The sequence below is a fragment of the Xenopus tropicalis genome, chromosome 6 (genome assembly GCF_000004195.4).
Source record: "Xenopus tropicalis strain Nigerian chromosome 6, UCB_Xtro_10.0, whole genome shotgun sequence".
NCBI classification, from domain to species: domain Eukaryota; kingdom Metazoa; phylum Chordata; class Amphibia; order Anura; family Pipidae; genus Xenopus; species Xenopus tropicalis.
In genome coordinates, this window is record NC_030682.2 from 29,647,232 (window position 1) to 29,665,147 (window position 17,916).

Consider the following 17,916-nt stretch of genomic DNA (forward strand, 5'->3'; position numbering starts at 1 on the left):
TTTAGCGACCAATTCTGCACTCCCCATTAAGGTGGCCATACATGTTGGGATGCATTCATTTGACAAGGTCCCCAAGCAAACGGATCTTCTCCTGATATGCCCACCTAAGGTGGGTGATCTCGGGCTAATTTAATAGTTTTGCCTTAGGAATTACAACAACGGGCATAGGTGCAGCCGGACTGAGCACCACATCAATGAGCTGATGCAGTCCCTGATCCAACAGGAAAATCAAACCTGCCAATCGACACCTGTCCATTTTTTGACCAGATATTGATCTAGGAGGCCTGTCGGGGAACCTTAGAACCAGGGCTGTGGAGTCGGTAGATAAATTCTCTGACTTCGACTCTGACTCCTCAGTTTCTGATACTTCCGACTCTGACTCCTCTGTTTTTAATATGCTAATGTATTTTATACATTCATTGAAGGAAAGGAAGGAGACATACATGTCATTTAACCACAGAACCACTGGCTAGGAAGCCAACACTCTACTGTATTGCCCAATTAAAGCAAAATACTTAATTAGTTATCAGTGAGAGTTAGGCTAGGTTCACAGTGGGCATTGTGTTCCCTGTAACAGAGGAACACGACGCAGTGGAGCTGCCGCACCTTAATTGTGCGTTACATCCCATGTAGTGAAGCATACAGTCAATGAAAAGCATGCTTCATGGTCACTCAACGTGTTCGTTTATGCACTGAGTGCATTGGGCTTTATTCTTATAGCAGAGAAGTAATTAATTATGACTGTTTGTGAATTGGGACATATAAACTTGCTTTATTTATTTATTCCCGTTTAAATTTAGTAGGAGTCGGAGTCGGTTCATTTTTTGCTCCAGGTACCCAAAATTGCCTCTGACTCCTCGACTCCGACTCCACAGCCCTGCCCAGAACAGAGACAAACTGTCACGGTTTCCTTTCAATATTTGGGATCAGGTCTGTGTGGCAGTTCAGATCATGTTTATGCACATTTTTTTTTCATAGACCCAGATTAATCTAATTAATATGGTGTGCAGCCCTTTCGGTGCATTCTGAATATGCTGACTTTGGCATGGCAAGAAATGGTGCAGAAAAGTGCATTTTTGTGCTGCTGTTTGCACAGCTTTAAAAACGTTACTGTACACGGCTGGTCACCTGTTTCTAATATGCAGTGTTATTTCCTCACTCGGGGAGGGGAAATACCATCATTCATGATTTATTAATAACATTTCATAAACAAATTTCTGAATGTAGCCATCCTTTTATTAATTCCCTTATAATGGAAAATAAGTCTCCAAACATGTTAATTGGCAACATGTGCAGAGCAGCTGAGTATTTCTGTGCACTGGACATGTGAATTACAAGGGGGGGGTTGAGAAAGAGAAACAGCTGGCTTTTTGTGTGGGTTTAGATACACTCCTGCCATGACACTTCCATTGTGACATTAGTGCGACACAAGTATAGCAATCTTACGGCAAATACAGCACTTTAACATTTTAATAATGGTGAAACACTGCCCAGAAGGGACACTAAGGGGCACATTCATCAAAGTACGAGTTTGAATCCCGAAATGGGTAAAATTCGGATTGGATACGATAATTTCTGATGATCACAAATATCACGAAAATGCTTATGAAAAAAATCGTATTAGTCACGATAATATCGTATTGGCGATCCAAAAGTCATGAAATTTTCGTACCCAAACGATCGTAAATGGCAGGAAAACCTTTCTGACTTTTTAATGCTTCTGTGCATGATTTTGGAAGCCTCCCATAGGACTCAATGGCCCTCTGCAGCTCCAACCTGGCCCGAGGAAAGTCTCCCATAGGGCTCAATGGCACTCTGCAGCTCCAACCTGGCCCAAGGAAAGTCTCCCATAGGGCTCAATGGCACTCTGCAGCTCCAACCTGGCCCGAGGAAAGTCTCCCATAGGGCTCAATGGCACTCTGCAGCTCCAACCTGGCCCAAGGAAAGTCTCCCATAGGGCTCAATGGCACTCTGCAGCTCCAACCCGGCCCAAGGAAAGCCTCCCATAGGGCTCAATGGCACTCTGCAGCTCCAACCCGGCCCAAGGAAAGTCTCCCATAGGACTCAATGGCACTCTGCAGCTCCAACCCGGCCCAAGGAAAGTCTCCCATAGGGCTCAATGGCACTCTGCAGCTCCAACCCGGCCCAAGGAAAGCCTCCCATAGGACTCAATGGCCCTCTGCAGCTCCAACCCGGCCCAAGGAAAGCCTCCCATAGGGCTCAATGGCACTCTGCAGCTCCAACCCAGCCCAAGGAAAGCCTCCCATAAGGCTCAATGGCCCTCTGCAGCTCCAACCTGGCCCAAGGAAAGTCACGATATCAAAGCTTGAATGAATCCGAAACTTTCGTACTCTGCGCAGCAATATGATTTTGTTGCGTAATTTTTGACGCACAGTACGAAAAAGTTGCGCAAATTAGTGAAAAAATTGGGGAAAATACGCAATGTATGAAAAAGTCTGATTCGGACCGATCGTACTTTAATAAATCTGCCCCCAAGGCTCAGCTGAATAGGCAAGTCTCCTTAACCTACATAAGAACAAGAAGATTGATTTTTTTACCTTAATGTCATTATAGCAATATCCAGCCATACTGTATGGTTAAGTTAGGCCCTTAGCAGTGAGTTGTCCAAGCGGGAGAAAGAAGTAAGAATAGCCCTTTACTGTACAACTAAAGTTACAGGGATCTGTTATCTAGGAACCCTTTATCTAGAATGCACCAAAGCCCCATCAAACCTTGCACTTCATAATTCTTCATTTGTGCCAGATCCTTTGTGTTCTTGTAATAAGACAGTGCTCTTATTTATTATAACTAACCCATTTTTGTTTGGTTTTTAAATGTTTTAGTAGATATTAGGCTCAGTGCTTCAAATGATAGAAAACAAATTTTCAATCTGTAACAGATCCTATACCTGTTTAGAATTGAAAGAAGGTTCTTCAAATAGTAAAATGCAGCATATATATATGCACCTACCATTTTTGTTTTGGCGAGGGTGGTTGTACACAACTTTATAAGCAGTTTCCCTCTATACATAATGCTAGTGGTTTTCAGGAATCTGTGGATAAAGCCTGGCAATTATCCTATGATCATTAAGGGAGTGTAGGCCAAACCTGACTGCTCTAGTTGTCAAAATGTAGATCAAAATGTACACCCAGATATTGATGCGATACAATAAGAAATCCCTCAGTGGTATTATTTAATAAACCATTTTGCTTGAGCAGGCCCCAGCAGGGTTAGCGTTATAGGATGATCAGTCACATACAGCATTAGCATAATTGACAGTAACTAGTCTAACTAGATTCCTATTATAGCCGCTGTTTGACCAAACCTTATAATGAAATCTGGCAGATGGGATAAAGAAAAATGTGTCAATCATAATATAATTTCTAAGATAAAAAACTGTGTCTTTTGTCCCAGAGGGGCCTCCAACTTAGAGGAAAAACATACATAAATTAGGAAAAATGCTTAGTTGACTTCCCAACATCCTACTTACACACATTTGGGAGCTTTATAACAGTTGCAGCCTGATATCCTTAAAATATCAGATTTTTTTTTAATGAGAGATGCCAATTTATACAGATAAAAAATGAAATAAAAAAAAACCACACAGACTTGCACAGATTACATAAAGCTTACATGAATCTATTAGTTATTAATAACCCATTCAGTGCAGCTCTGCCAGAACGGGGCACAGTGGGGGGAGTTTGTATAGTCCAAGATGCCCTCTTTGTTGTTTTGCATAAACATATTAATATAAACTGGTCTGTTAATATTGGGCATGTTGCATAATTGACTGACAGTATGGAAAGTGTTGGGCAGAACTGCAATTTAACCTTGTGATGGATCAGTATGAGAAAATGAGGTGCTTACTTTGCGTGGGTTTGGGCTGAAGTACAGTACTCCTCTGGGAGTTTTCTTTCCACATTTGGGGTGAGATATGGATGTTACACAACCAATGGGTGTTTTGGGATCTGGGTCCTGGTGTGCACATAAAGCAAATGAAATTATTTGTTAATAACAAAGTTAATATCCGCCAGTTTTATTAGGTTGCACTTATGATAAATAGAAATTGGCTTAAATATACTATGATAAAGGTGCACAAAATCTTGTCTACTCCAAGTGGTGCACCTGAAATTCTATCATAAACTCCTAAAAATGTTCCAAGGTATGGCGAATCTATCTTCGAAGTTGAACACATATAGTTTCCATTTTGGTCACTCTTCTGCTTTGCTGGGTGTGCACAGAGGGCACCTTTTGTGACATTCTCTACTTATATCTCATCCTGCCTTTGTTGGCATCTCTCCATTAACCAGTGGGGAATTGTCTCAGAGCAACACTGGGACCTATTTATCAGCAGTGAGCAAATTTGCACCTGGGCAGTAACCTATAGCAACACAAGTAGTGTGCCATTTATTTATAGATAATTGTTAATTTTATTTGGTGTGTGTTTTACAGATTTATTTCAGTTGACCTAGGTATATCATTTGTTTTGTATACATTTTAGGGTATTCTACCAAAACTACACCTTACATGCACAATCTAAAACTCTTAATCAGTTCCCTCCCAAATTTCTCCATTGGCTGTTAGCCCTCCTTCATGAGTTGCCTGTCCTTTTTCAATCACAGGGCTCACCCCTCCTTGCCCTTAAATTAGAACTACTGAGATAGAATAAGGATAGGGCTAAGGGGATTAATTGGCAACGGGGGTTAATTACAAATGGAGGAGGATTGACAACCAACAGTGGAACAGAATATAGGAAAACTGACATTAGGGACATTAACCTGTGAGTATATGGGTAAGGGAAGAAGAACCGCTGGGGCAGAACACTAAGGTTTATGTGATATGTATTACATTAGACATCTCTGTCTAATGATAGTTTTCTAATTTTAATAAGGTTTGTCATTATAGTCCTAGGAAAAATTAATGTGGAAAAAAAAAATAATTTTCAAAATTCATCAAATTTTGTTTTGCTTTTAGTCCCCTGCATGCATACTGTGGTTGCTTCTGTTTTATGGACTGTTTGATTAGAAATTCAAATGGTGATATGGCAATAAAGTCAAGTTTCTCTTCCTCTCCTTTTAAGCATCAGCATTTTCCTTATCCTTTCCCATTGTTGCCATATTTTATCTACATAACCGGAAGTTTCCAACAAGCAGTCCAAACATGTAGGTCATGACCCCACAGTTCAAAATAGAAATTTTCATGGGAGCGTTTCAGTCCAACATGGTTCTGGGAAAGTAACAATATACACAAGTAGGCAGTAGATGAGTGAACCGGGTCTGTCATAGCTACATCTATTACCATAGAAGACATTTAAATTGAATGACAAGGATGCTATTCATTTGAAATTCCCATAGGTATCTTTCTATTTCAAATGACCCAGTCTGTGTCTCCATCTCCAGTTGTCTGGGATTCTGGTTGTGACATGAGGGACAATTTACTACCTGAAGGGGACTGTCACTTTATTTTAAAAGGTTTATATGTTCTTTTAATGCCTAGATACCTGCACTCACCTTCTGAAAACAGTGCTGCCTGTGTTTTGCAGTTATATATTCATGAGGGATTGGCAGTGGAAGTGGCATGTTAGTGTTGGAAGACAGGGGGTGCTGACTATATATAAAACAAGAAAAGTTTCATTGGTGCTCCTCGTTGTAATGTTCAAGTGTTGTATATTGAGTTCTGCATATAATTGATTGAAGCTCCCATTTTGCCCCCCCTCCCCCCTTCCCCCTGGTGGTACAGAAAATAGCTAAAGAAAGTACAAATGATGATCATTGGAACTCAGATTCAAGTGAATGTTGAGTCTATCTGCTTGTATGCTGTGTATTTGAAATCCCCAATAGGTTTCAGTATAATAAGTTACCCCCTTGATAACTTTGTGGGGTCTGCTCTAATCCCACATAAAGTAAGCCCCTCAGCATTTTTATTTGATTCATTTTGCCAGCCCTAAAGTTTCTAATGTGTTCTGCAGCTCTAGTCCCAACTGATACAATTCGTTCTGCCAACATAACATTTGTTGCATGGCCATATGAGGATATAAAATACAGTGTCAATTAATAAAAACAATTGCTTCCAGTAGTTTACCAAACTTATGTAGGTTAGTTAAAATATAAGGGCTAATTGTGCATCTTTGGCCAAACGTTAAAAAGTGCCCTTGGGACCCAAGCCTTTAGCCTGCTTAAACCCCCCCCCCCCCCCCCCTGTATTTTAGATGGAGCAAGCAAATTTGTCACGGCCCCCGGCTTCTTTAAAACCTGCTCTGGGCCTTCTACACACGTAACGCATTATATTGCATCTACCAAAATAGCATAAGCCTATGGGGCCGATTCACTAAAGGTCAATAACGCTTATTGCGTGCTTTTTTGTGTTAAAAAGAATGCGATAAATAAGTACTGATTCATCAAAGTCAATTTGCATGCGCAAAAAAACGCATCAGCGTTAAGCATTATTTCTAACACATTGCGTTAATTAGCGAATAGAAATAGTACTAACACATGATTCACAAACACATATGAAGCGTTAAACGCGCAAAAGATCGCATTAGTCTGTGCGAATATTAACACCTACTTGGGGCAGGCGGTACTTTAAGAAAATTGTGGTTCCTGAGCTTTTGGCAACACAACAGTTGGGTTTTTTCAAGTCTGTGTTGGCCCTAGAGTGATGTATCCTCCAGTTTTCAGGGAAATGGTCATTTTCAGAACAGTAGTTCTCAGAAAGTAATGGTTACGTGCGTAATATCGTGTGCTAAATATCGCACGCAGCGAAATATATTGTGCGCGACAGGAAATAACGCATGTGGCAGAAAATGCAAGAAAATTGCTCATTGAGAGTTAAATAATGCAAAGAACATCGCTTCTTAATTATGGCGCTTATCCTTTTAGTGAATCGAGCATTAAGTCGCAAAAAATAAGGAGTGATAAAATTTTTAATGCATGCAATAAATAGCGCTCATTTTATCAACCTTTAGTGAATCGGCTCCTAAATGTGAAAGGCATTGAGATTTGACTCCTATTCCACGCCCTCTTACAACTCGTATGGGTAAGGGGATCGCAGCCAGACTTCCAGGTCTCAAAAAACGACCCCCATAAAGTTTATACTGCTGCTACTTCCTGGCACGTCTGCTTTAAAAGTGTGTTAGTGAATTATTACACATTTATTTATACCCTATGTACACATATTATAACTTTGAGTAAATAAAGAGTGAATATAATATTAAAACTCTGAAAAGCTAAATATGAAATTGCAACGGTCTAGTCAAAATATCTCGTTACTTGCACTTTCTTATTACAACTTCTAGAAAGAGTCATAAAGCGGAAATGATTACTGATCCTTGGAGACATTTCTTATAAAAGTTAAAAAAAAGGCTGAATAGAGAGTAACAATGGCAATGTATTGCTGTGCTTGTGGGAAGGAGTAGGAAATCTGCTCTAAATCTAGGACATCTGTTCTCCGTTAGCTCTGTGGGTATTTATATATTCCTGTATTTAAAGAGTATTTACAGAATAACCTTTTTGTTGTTCGAGGTATCTTATATCCAAATTGTGGTGATTAGGTATGGGATAAATTATTCTAAATGACTGGATTTGGGGTTTTCTGGGTAAGAGATCTTTCCTTAGTTAAAAGTCTCTGCCCTAAGGACAATAAAAGACATGTAAACATACAAAAATACAATAGAGTTGTTATGCTACCAACATGGACTGGTTCAATTTACACTAGGTTTTTTCCTAATGTAAATTATTAATAATGAAGCATTCTTGGTTTAAAGGGAGTTTTTCAGTATATTTGCCAGTGTCTGATGGTTGGAATACTAGTGATTTGCTCATTTTGGGTTTAAAGGAGACATATAGCATAATTAAAAACCCCAATATCTTGTAGGCAATAATGAATAATATATGGTACTTTGTGCCAAATATGACCCTTTGAAGAAGACAACTTTATTGGAACTCCCTATAGTTCCTCCCAGGTCCCTCTCCTGTTTCAAATGAGGGGTGGGTGTGTCCTAATGGTCCCTGCCAGAAACACAGTAAAGCTGGCCATACATGCACTGATGATATCGTACGAAACCTCGTTTTGTGAGATATTCGGTTCATGTATGGCGGCTCAACGAGGCCACCGATATCGCAAAAGGCTGCGGATATCAACTCGCTGATCGGCCAGGTTATAAGATTTTGATCGGGTGCCATTGAAGGCGCCAGAGCAAAATCTACGTTCAGGGCTGAATCGGCAGAAGGAGGTAGAATTACTATTATCACAGCCCTGCAGTCGAGTAGAGACTTGTGTCCGTTTCCTATCAAGTCAGCCTAGCTGCTGATTTGTTCCTACCCTACAATGTAGTGTGCTGAGTGCTGCCCACTCCCCTGCACAGCCTGGGAAAGGAGGCAACAGGCAGTGGAACGGATGGCGGGAAGAGCAGGGTTTTGGAGAAAGTTTTCAATATATATCAACCCCAAACACTACTTTCTCAGAACATTCCTTCTATCTTTAGAGAAGTATACACTGGCATTATCTGCTCATGTATGGGCAGTAACGATGGGCCTGCCTGACCGACATTTGGCCTGAAATTGGGCAGATCTCGATCGGGCAGGTTTGAGTTATCGCTGGATTGGGGACCATATCGCTTCGTTGATGCGCTCCCCAAACTGGCGGACGCCTATACCGACCGTTCTAGTTTGATCGTTTGTCCCCAGGGCCAAACGACCAAATTAGCCCGATATGAGGAGAAAATCCACTCGCTTGGCGTCCCTGTCTATGGCCACCTTAAGACTTCTGTATCTGCCGATGTCCCATCCACCTGCTAGGCACAGGATTGGCACATTAGTGTTTTAGTTTAAACAGAATGACTGTGACATAGCAGGACTGCAAGCTGGTTTGATGAAGTTGATCTTTCTAAACAACCAGCTGGTCAGACTGTAAGGTCGAAATCAGCCAAGTGCGGTCGTTTTTAGCCTGTTACGGTATTAGAAATGAGTGTGGACTGACTGCCAGACCATCTCCTGGCACAAGCAAAACTGTAACCTGTTGTCATGGGTGCTAGCAGTGGTGTTTGTATTTCAGTAAACACCAGATCTTTGAGGAAAGGTTACACTCTGCCCAGACAGCAAACATTTGCAAAATGAGTTATAGCAAGGTGTCAAAAGTCCTAGTAATAATGGTGTGCAATCATTTATTCTTTCTTTACTTTCTCTCGGTTTTTCGTTTGCTGGTCCATTATAAACTATAAAAGTCAATATATACTCCTCCAGTTGAACCATTTAATGCAGTGATCCCCAACCAGTGGCTCGCAAGCAACATGTTGCTCCCCAACCCCTTGGATGTTGCTCCCAGTGGCCTCAAAGCAGGTGCTTATTTTTGAGTTTCTGGTTTGGAGGAAAGTTTTGGTTGCATTAAATCCAGTGTGAAGCCAAACTGAGCCTTCTATAGGCTCCCAGTCCACATAGGGGCTACACACATTTTCCATTTAAATTTGGCTCACGAGTATAAAAGGTTGGGGATCCCTGATTTAATGTATCAAGTCAATGTGGGTGTCTAAGAATCCTATATAATTTAGGAAATATATATAATTTCAGTTGTTTATTGTTATCTTGGTTATGGTGAACTCACTCGTTATGCACCAATTCCACATGAGCAAGTATAAACTGGTTTGTGCACACAGGTATCTGGATCTTTTTAGTGACCCTAGCATGAGGCTTGTAAATTCCAGAGCTAGCTTTTTGCCTTTCAGCAATTAAAGGCTAGTTTGGTTAGCACTCATTGTGCACACTGGGGAGGCATGTGGTAGTCATAACTGCACCAAGAAAGCATTGTGGAATGGGTGATTTAATTCATTCAAGAGGTTGTTTATAAGATCACAGGTCAAATTGGTTTAGAAGGGCACAGCAGTTTGTTTATTGCCATGGTTATCTTGACTATATTGTGTTTTTCCACAAGAATTATTTCACTTTTTCATTTTTTCATTTTCGGGCATACATAATTAATAAGGTTTTATAGCTATAGTGTATGACTGCACTGCATATTCTCAATTAATATTTTGTGGTTTCTCGGATATCCAAGTCATTCTAAGGTGGAGGGTGGGGGGGGAATCATGTAGCACATAGTGACAGGGCTGCCATTTGGCTTGCTATGCCTTTCCCTGGCTACTTGTCATGAAATATGCAAAGTGCATTAAACGGGAATGCCATCTGGGAGCCACTCCGGGGACAGCTGCTGGCTGCTTTTCCAGACTCTCCAGGCATTTCCTACAACAATCCCTGACTCTGCGTGTGGTCACAGAAAGCAATTATTCCAACACTGCCAAGGCCATTCACACAGTCTCTGATCTGTTCATAACATTAAGGTGATTGTATCATAGACAGGAACGGCATACGGCCCATCAGATGCTGTTAGACTACAATTCCCAGTATCCCACTGACACCTGATGGCCCTCACCTGGAGAAAAGGATTAGCTGGTTTGATAGCGGAGTAGTTTTTATTCTCCTTGAGGTTAAATTTTTAGAAAACTTTTTTTTTTTCCTTTTGGATCAGCACAGTTTTTTTTTCCCCCCAAGCCCCCTTCTAAAGCTGACTAAACACCAGAAAAAGTGCTTTTCTAAAGAGCTGGTTCTTGCCCCGAATAATAATTGTTAAAATCTTGGAATTCAGTGGAATCTCCGTAACCTTGGCAGTCCCCATGTGCGAAACTGCCAAACGCAGATTGCTTTAGTATGGCAGTCAACAGGGGGCTAAAAAGACATACAATCATAGTTTTTATTTATGGAATGGAACTTTTTTTCACACTGGTAAAGCTCCCCAAGTATTTCTTTAATTAAAAGAATACTGTCATTGCAAAACATGTTTTTTTCAAAACGCATCTGGTAATAGAGCTTCTCCAGCAGAATCCACCATTAAAATCCATTTTATTTAAAGCACAAACAGATTTTTTTCAATATTTAATTTTGAAATTTCACATGAGACTAGCCATATTCTTCATTTTCCAGGGTGCTGTGTAAACTGTGTAATTTAGAAATAAAAAGTACACCATAAAAATCATGACTGAATACCTTTAAGTATGTTCATGGGTACAAAAGGTTGGGGACTACTCTGCTGTAGCTGAATACAGCTGAATCCATAAGGATTTTAAACCAACAAGATACCAAATTATACTCTTATACTTTGTCGATAAATGAATTAGTCTGTACACATTCTTTTAAATTCAAATAAAAATGTATTCAGGGGTCTCGCCAAACAACTGGGTTATCCATGTATGGCCGCCCTAAGATATTAACTCCTCAGAATGCATTGGCTAGTGATCTGAACAGATTTTTCTCTCTTGCCTTCACAGAGGTGACCCTGAAAGTACAAGTGAGTGATGTCAGTACTCACCAGCCCATTGCTGATGCTGTCATAGAGATATTCGCCAATCAGGTATCTGCTGCATCTGGAACCACAGGAGCTGATGGGACAGCATTAGTCAAGCTGCAGTATAAACTGGGCAGCCAGCTTATTGTCACAGCAACCAAACAAGCCTATGTGCCAAATTCTGCGCCTTGGAGACCTCTGAGATTGCCTGGTAAGCAGTGTGTGTGGTTTTTATAGTGCCACAAACTAGCCATTTCATTAGTGGAGTATACACAGGATACAGCATGCATCTGAGATACAGAGACTCACTTTATATCCAGAATTCATTGGTCTATGTTACTAGGAAATGAAAAATGACACACATGTTGATAGAATGTTAAAATGAGGCATTGTTGATTAACTATTCCACACACACAATTAACCAATAGTTACACAATGTGGCACTGTTAAGAAAAGAAGAAGACAAAAAAGGGTGGGAGAAAAGACCCAGGTCTTAATTACCCACAACCCTGCCTGCTATTATGAAGCCATTACTCAGCAGCTACCCACCATAGATACATTTTTGCTTCCTTTTTTGTGGTTCTATCTATCTTTGGTGATATATTATATAACCAAGATAACATGCTTACAATACCTCAGTCTGTTTGGAATGTTAATAATTGCAGAAACCTTTAAGGTTTCTTCCTGGAGGTCTCATGTATAGGCTAAATGTTGCCTTGCTATATAACAAGGGAGGCCCAGGAATAGCCCTGCATCATTTCATGTAAATTAAAGCCTATTTTGTTTGTTATTCTGTTGTTAAGGGAAAAATAACCTTCCCTCCTAAAGTTCAGTTTATCTGATGATGGTGTCTGCTGAGTAAATGTCAGCAGCAGGAGATTCCGGAAAGGTTCCTATGGGAAAATCATTTTCCCATTATTGCTAAATGGTGCACGTGGTCAGACTCTTCAAGGGTTGGCTCTGATCTTGATTGTTTTATTTATAAATTGTTATAAATATGTGGATTAAATTCCATACTTGCCGCAGGAGCACAATGCTTAGTTCGCCAGCAGCTGTCTCTGATTCCATTGATTTCGATCTAGTGGTTTCAGATCAGTTTTATTTAATCTGTATGTGAATGGGGGATTTATAAGTAGGATAAGCAGCCTAGAGCCTTTCAGCTTTTGTTCAGTCATGAATCTCCTCTAGCAAATGGGCTGCACTCAGTATTTGTGCTATGTGAGACCTTCGTCCTTCAAGGTGTGATGCATTCATTGTCTACTTATTTGCCTTGAAATCTGTTTGTTTGACCTAATCAGTTTCAAAAATTTCCAGTTGCCATTCTGGGTTAAGGGGCAGTTATACAGTATTTTTTAATTGGGCTTAAATAACGCCGAAAATTGTTTTTAGCTACAGTTTTATTATATTTCTTTGTGAAGGCTTTAAGTGCACTTTTTGTAAAGGGTCCAGCGTAAGGGCCAGTTACGGTGAGATATAGAGGAATACCCCTTTGTTCTTTTGGGTGATTCTAGGGCTAATGCCACACTGGGCAGATTCTCTGCAACGAATCCACTCCATGTGCCTGCACCCAGGCCAATACAATGGTTTCGGGTTCAGGCACAGGGGAAATGCTAAAGCCAGTATAGGGGCATTCAGCCCTGTATGTGAACCAGCCCAGAAGCACTGGCTCATTCTGCCATCCCTGGAATATGTAATATATTTGCAACTGCTTTTTGCACATTGTAATACAGATAATGTTTGCATGTTGGGGTGACTGATACACATTTTTCTTTCCTTGCAGTTTTTTCCTCACTAAGCCTTGGTTTATTGCCGGAGCGCTCTGCCACGCTCATGGTATACGATGATATTGTGCAGATAGTCTCAGGATTTCAAGGTTTGTGTATTTTGTCTTTCATTTACCCTATCTTTATTGGAATTCTGTAATTTATTTTTGTTGCACAGACTGGTATGTTGCAGCAATACACATTAGCCTGGGATGTCTAACTTGTAGACCCTCACTATTGCTAAATAATAATTCCCAAAATCCATCTCTGTTGGAAGGGTTAACAGCTAGCACTACAGTATAAACATCCGTGCTAGAAACATCTGAAGGGATAGCATCATCAACAATTGTTTCATATACAGGTATAGGACCCATTATCGAGAATGCTCAGGACCAAGGGTGTTCCGGATAAGGGGTCTTTCCATAATTTGGATCTCCATACCTTACGTCTACTAAAAAATCAATAAAACATTAATTAAACCCAATAGGATTGTTTTGCATCCAATAAGGATTATTTATATCTTAGTTGGGATCAATTACAAGGTACTCTTTTATTACTACAGAGAAAAAGGAAATTAGTTTTAAAATTCTGAATTATTTGATTAGAATGGAGTCTATGGGAGACAGGCTTTTTGTAATTCGGAGCTTTCTGGATAACTGGTTTCCATATAAGGGAATCCCATACCTGTACTTCACTTTATTGTGTTTTTTAGGTTTGTCTGCTCTTCCAAAGTAGCTGCTTACAACTTCACAACAAATGTGGGTGATTAGATGGTCATATAAGGGATTCTGTCATGATTTTTATGGAGTACTTTTTATTTCTAAATTACACTATTTACATAGCAAATAATTTACATTTAAAATTGTATTCTTGAACCAACAAATGTAGTTTTTTTTTTTTTTTTAGTTGTAATATTGGTGTGTAGGTGCCCTCTCAGTGCATTGTGTCTGAGTCTGAGCTTTCAGAAGGAGCCAGCGCTACAGAATAGAACTGCTTTCATGTAACTGGAGGAGTCCCAAGCCGGACTTGGATTTCTTACTATTGAGTGCTATTCTGATACCTACTGGGAGCTGCTATCTTGCTCCCTTCCCACTGTTCTGCTGATCGGCTGCTGGGAGGGGAAGGGGGGATATCACTCCAACTTGCCGCACAGCAGTAAAGTGTGACTGAAGTTTATCAGAGCACAGGTCACATGGCTGTGGCACCCTGGGAATTGAAGAATATGGCTAGCCCCATGTGAAATTTCAAAATTAAATATTCTGTCTTTTTGAAAAATGGATTTCAATGCAGGATTGTGCTGGAGAAGCTCTATTAACTGATGTGTTTTGAAAAACAAACATGTTTTCCCATGACAGTATTCCTTTAACTATCATAGGCCTGTTGGACATGTAAGGGTGCCCAGTGCCAAAAGCAGTTGGGAATCTGGTTTAATGGCACACGGGCATTCCGTTTGCCCTCTGGGGGAGAATTATATGCAATTAAAATGCTAGCTCTAATTACTTTTAGAGCTTGGCCACATTGCTGATTTTAACAGATAATACCATAAAAATGTGGCAGCAATATTAATACTTCCTAATGTTCAGTGGTGGTGTCGGAAACTTTGGAGGCAATTCAGACTTTTTTTTTTTTTTTTATAAGTGTAAATTGTTTGATTAAAATGCAGTCTATCTGTGATGGCCATCCCGTAATTCAGAGCTTTCTGGATAATGGGTTTTTGTATAACAAATCCCATGCCTGCCATCCAGTCTGATCATTCTGTCTGCCTTGATGTATAATCTGATCTTCTATGTGTTTTGTAGGCGGTAGTAGAAGAAAGTATCAGGATCTAACTGTCTAACCCTATCTGCTATTATTTAGATCCGCTTGTTTGGGTCATCAGCTGTAGCAGCGGATCCATACTCATATGAATGCCTTGTCCTAGAATATTTGGCCCACAGGCTTATTGGTCAGGAACCCCTCCTCCAGCCTGTGTCTGGTCCTCTTTTCAGGACTTTTCAGGACATAATTAAGTTGTAGTTTTCTAAAACACTTTATTAAGCAAATTGTCTTGAGAGGCAACAAGAAATGCTTTATCTTGACGTACGTGTGAAATAGCCATTCGTTTAAAATCCTCTACTTGTAAATCACTGCACACTTAAAAAACTGCCCTGTGCTCGAAGAATCAGCTCTGTAGCTTGTAAGATTTATACAGCCAAATTATTTATTTATTTTAGGGCCATTACCCATTAATGATTGTTTAGAAGACATAATAACATTCCCACTAAACAGCATAACCATTTCTATTGGTTCAGTGAAGGGGCTTTTGTATTTAAAGGAGAAGGAAAGACTAAATGTTAGGCACCCCAAGTGACTTTAATCACTTACCTTGTACCCTGGGCTGGTGCCCCTGTTAGGAGAAAACCTGCACCAGCCCGGGGTAGCTGCAGCGAGCGTCTCCTGCTTCTTGTTCCCTCTGTCTGCAAAATCCCTGGGCCGGCACATGCGCAGTAGAGTGAAAAGCTGACTTTTTTGTTAAAGTTCGACTTTTCACTCTACTGCGCATGCGCAAGCCTGCAAAAAAGGAAGAGGAGACGCTCGCAGCTACCCCGGGTGGGTGCAGGTTTCTCCTAACAGGGGCACCAGCCTGGGGTAAAAGGTAAGCGATTAAAGTCACTTGGGGGTGCCCAAGTGACTTAGCTTTTCCTTCTCCTTTAACTTACTAGACTGACTGCATTGAAAATCCTCCCTCTCTTGGCCTTCACTTAAATATATGCCCTATGTGGCCTATAGTACAATATGCTCAGGACCAGGGGTTTTCTGGACGAGGGGTCTTTCTGTAGTCTGGATCTTCATTCTTTGTCTGCTAAAAAATAATTTAAACTTAAAATAAAACCAATAGGATTGTTCAGACACCAATAGGGCGAACACACGTGGTGATTAGTCGCTGCAGCTTTTTAAAAAGTCTATTGCGTCAACAAATCTGCAGGGAAGTTCCTGCCATAGATTAGAGTATAAGACACTGACTAATTGCCTGTGTGGATCTGCTGCTCCGATTAGTTGCTTCATGTGTCTTTGCCCCATAAGTTGGGATCAAGTACAAGGTACTGTTTTATTATTACAGAAAAGGAAATTATTTTTGTAAATTTGAATTATTTGATTAAAATGCAATCTATCTGAAATGGCCTTCCTGTAATTCTGAGCTTTCTGGATAAGAATTCATCTCTGTATCATTTAATTTTATAATATTTTCTGGTTATGATTTATCAGTTGTTCCCTGGTTTCAGTCTCCTTTGTTGAAGCAGACCTATATCCATGCTTTTAAATCCCCAAGAGGAATGGCACACATGATACTGCCCAGGAATCACCCTTGTGTGCAAGTGTTGATAAGCAAATGGAATCTCTAATGGATGTAGCCCCAGTCATACTGTGGAATTCTTTAAGAAATACAAAGGCAATTTATGATCAAATGCGCCATGTGTGATTGTAAAACAGGATGTGCAGATATGTGGCATTACTGTATAGGCTCATTTGCTCCATCAGTGCTAGAATGGCTCTCCTGTGAATAAGTTGGCCATAAATCATGGGTTAGCAGTCTCACTTCCCTTTCAAGGGGTGACAGCAGGTTATGCCGCTCTAACAATGGTGAGCAAAGCCCGGAATGTAGGCAGTCGCAAACCAGGCCCTGTATAATTTATGAAAACATTGTGTTCTGTCTTCCCTACCCCCCTCATGTGATGACTTTTGCATCTGCCCTCGAGACCCTGAATTATTGATTGTGCCATTTCATGCACAGGGAGGGGCCGTCTGTAGTGAAGATTAATTTTATTATATATCTTTTTTTATGTACAGGATCTGTTTGTAACCTGGCTATAGAAGTGCACTGCTTTTGTTTCAGGGTAACCCTGTAATGCACTCCCACAACAGGTACAAAGGCTTTAGGGCAAGATGTCAGACTCTGGCATTGTGATTCAATCAGCGCTAATAGCCTTCAGCTTAGAGTTTTCCATTGTCCTTATGTACTCTAGGAAGAAAAATATGAATCATTAGAGTGGCCAACATATGGTTTATAGTTGGGGGGTGGTTTACTAGTGCCATTGGGGACCTAAGGGTTGAGCCTATACATTATAATAACTGCAGCACTAGATGATGATTCTATTTTCCATGAATTAAAAGTACTACGTAGCCCCTGTCATTTTAACTTCTGCATCGGTCAGTATTTGTATGTAATTATTATGTTTTATCAAACATTTATAGGCACTGTGTGTGTTTTGCAATGTACAATACAAATAATTTACTAATTACTAGTTAATTTTGTATTGTACACTGCACCTAAATTAATATCGGTGTTACGGAAAGATATTTCAACTGTACATTATTCAATTTACAATATATTGTTATCTGTAAGCCTCAAAGAATGTAATGGGTACAACCTATTGTACAGCGTTTTGGAATATGTTGGCTCTGCAGACTGCACGTCTGAATACTTACCTGCAGAAATACATATTTATATTTTGTATTTGTTTGCTTTTTGTAGGATCAAGGTTACAGCCTCGAGTTCACTTTCAGAGAAGGGCACTGAACCTGCCAGGAAATGCCACTTATAAGGACCTTACTGCTTTCCTTACAGCTGCTAGTGCACCCTGGGAAATTGACAGCTTTCCTTATCTGCAAGGATCAGATGGCAACTCTACAGGTACTTCCTTAAGCACAATCCCTTCGCAGGCTTGCAGGATTCATTTATTTTGAGTGTGCACTTTTGCAAGAGGGTGGTCGATTTTTTTTTTTGGGGCCCTGCGGCTCCCATATTTTAAGTTAGTTTTTAAAAGGCAGGAACCTGGGAGAT

The 17,916-nt window shown here is 40.3% G+C and overlaps 1 protein-coding gene across 1 annotated transcript in view; it reads left to right on the top strand.

Annotated features, from left to right (window-relative positions):
- The window catches only part of fam171a1 (family with sequence similarity 171 member A1), a 67,339-nt gene that overhangs the window by 27,072 nt on the left and 22,351 nt on the right, over positions 1 to 17,916 (top strand). Inside the window, exons 2-4 of the mRNA XM_002939022.5 lie at positions 11,315 to 11,542; positions 13,112 to 13,204; positions 17,608 to 17,766. Coding sequence (XP_002939068.1) covers positions 11,315 to 11,542; positions 13,112 to 13,204; positions 17,608 to 17,766 — 480 coding nt within the window. The remainder of the gene's footprint in view (positions 1 to 11,314; positions 11,543 to 13,111; positions 13,205 to 17,607; positions 17,767 to 17,916) is intronic.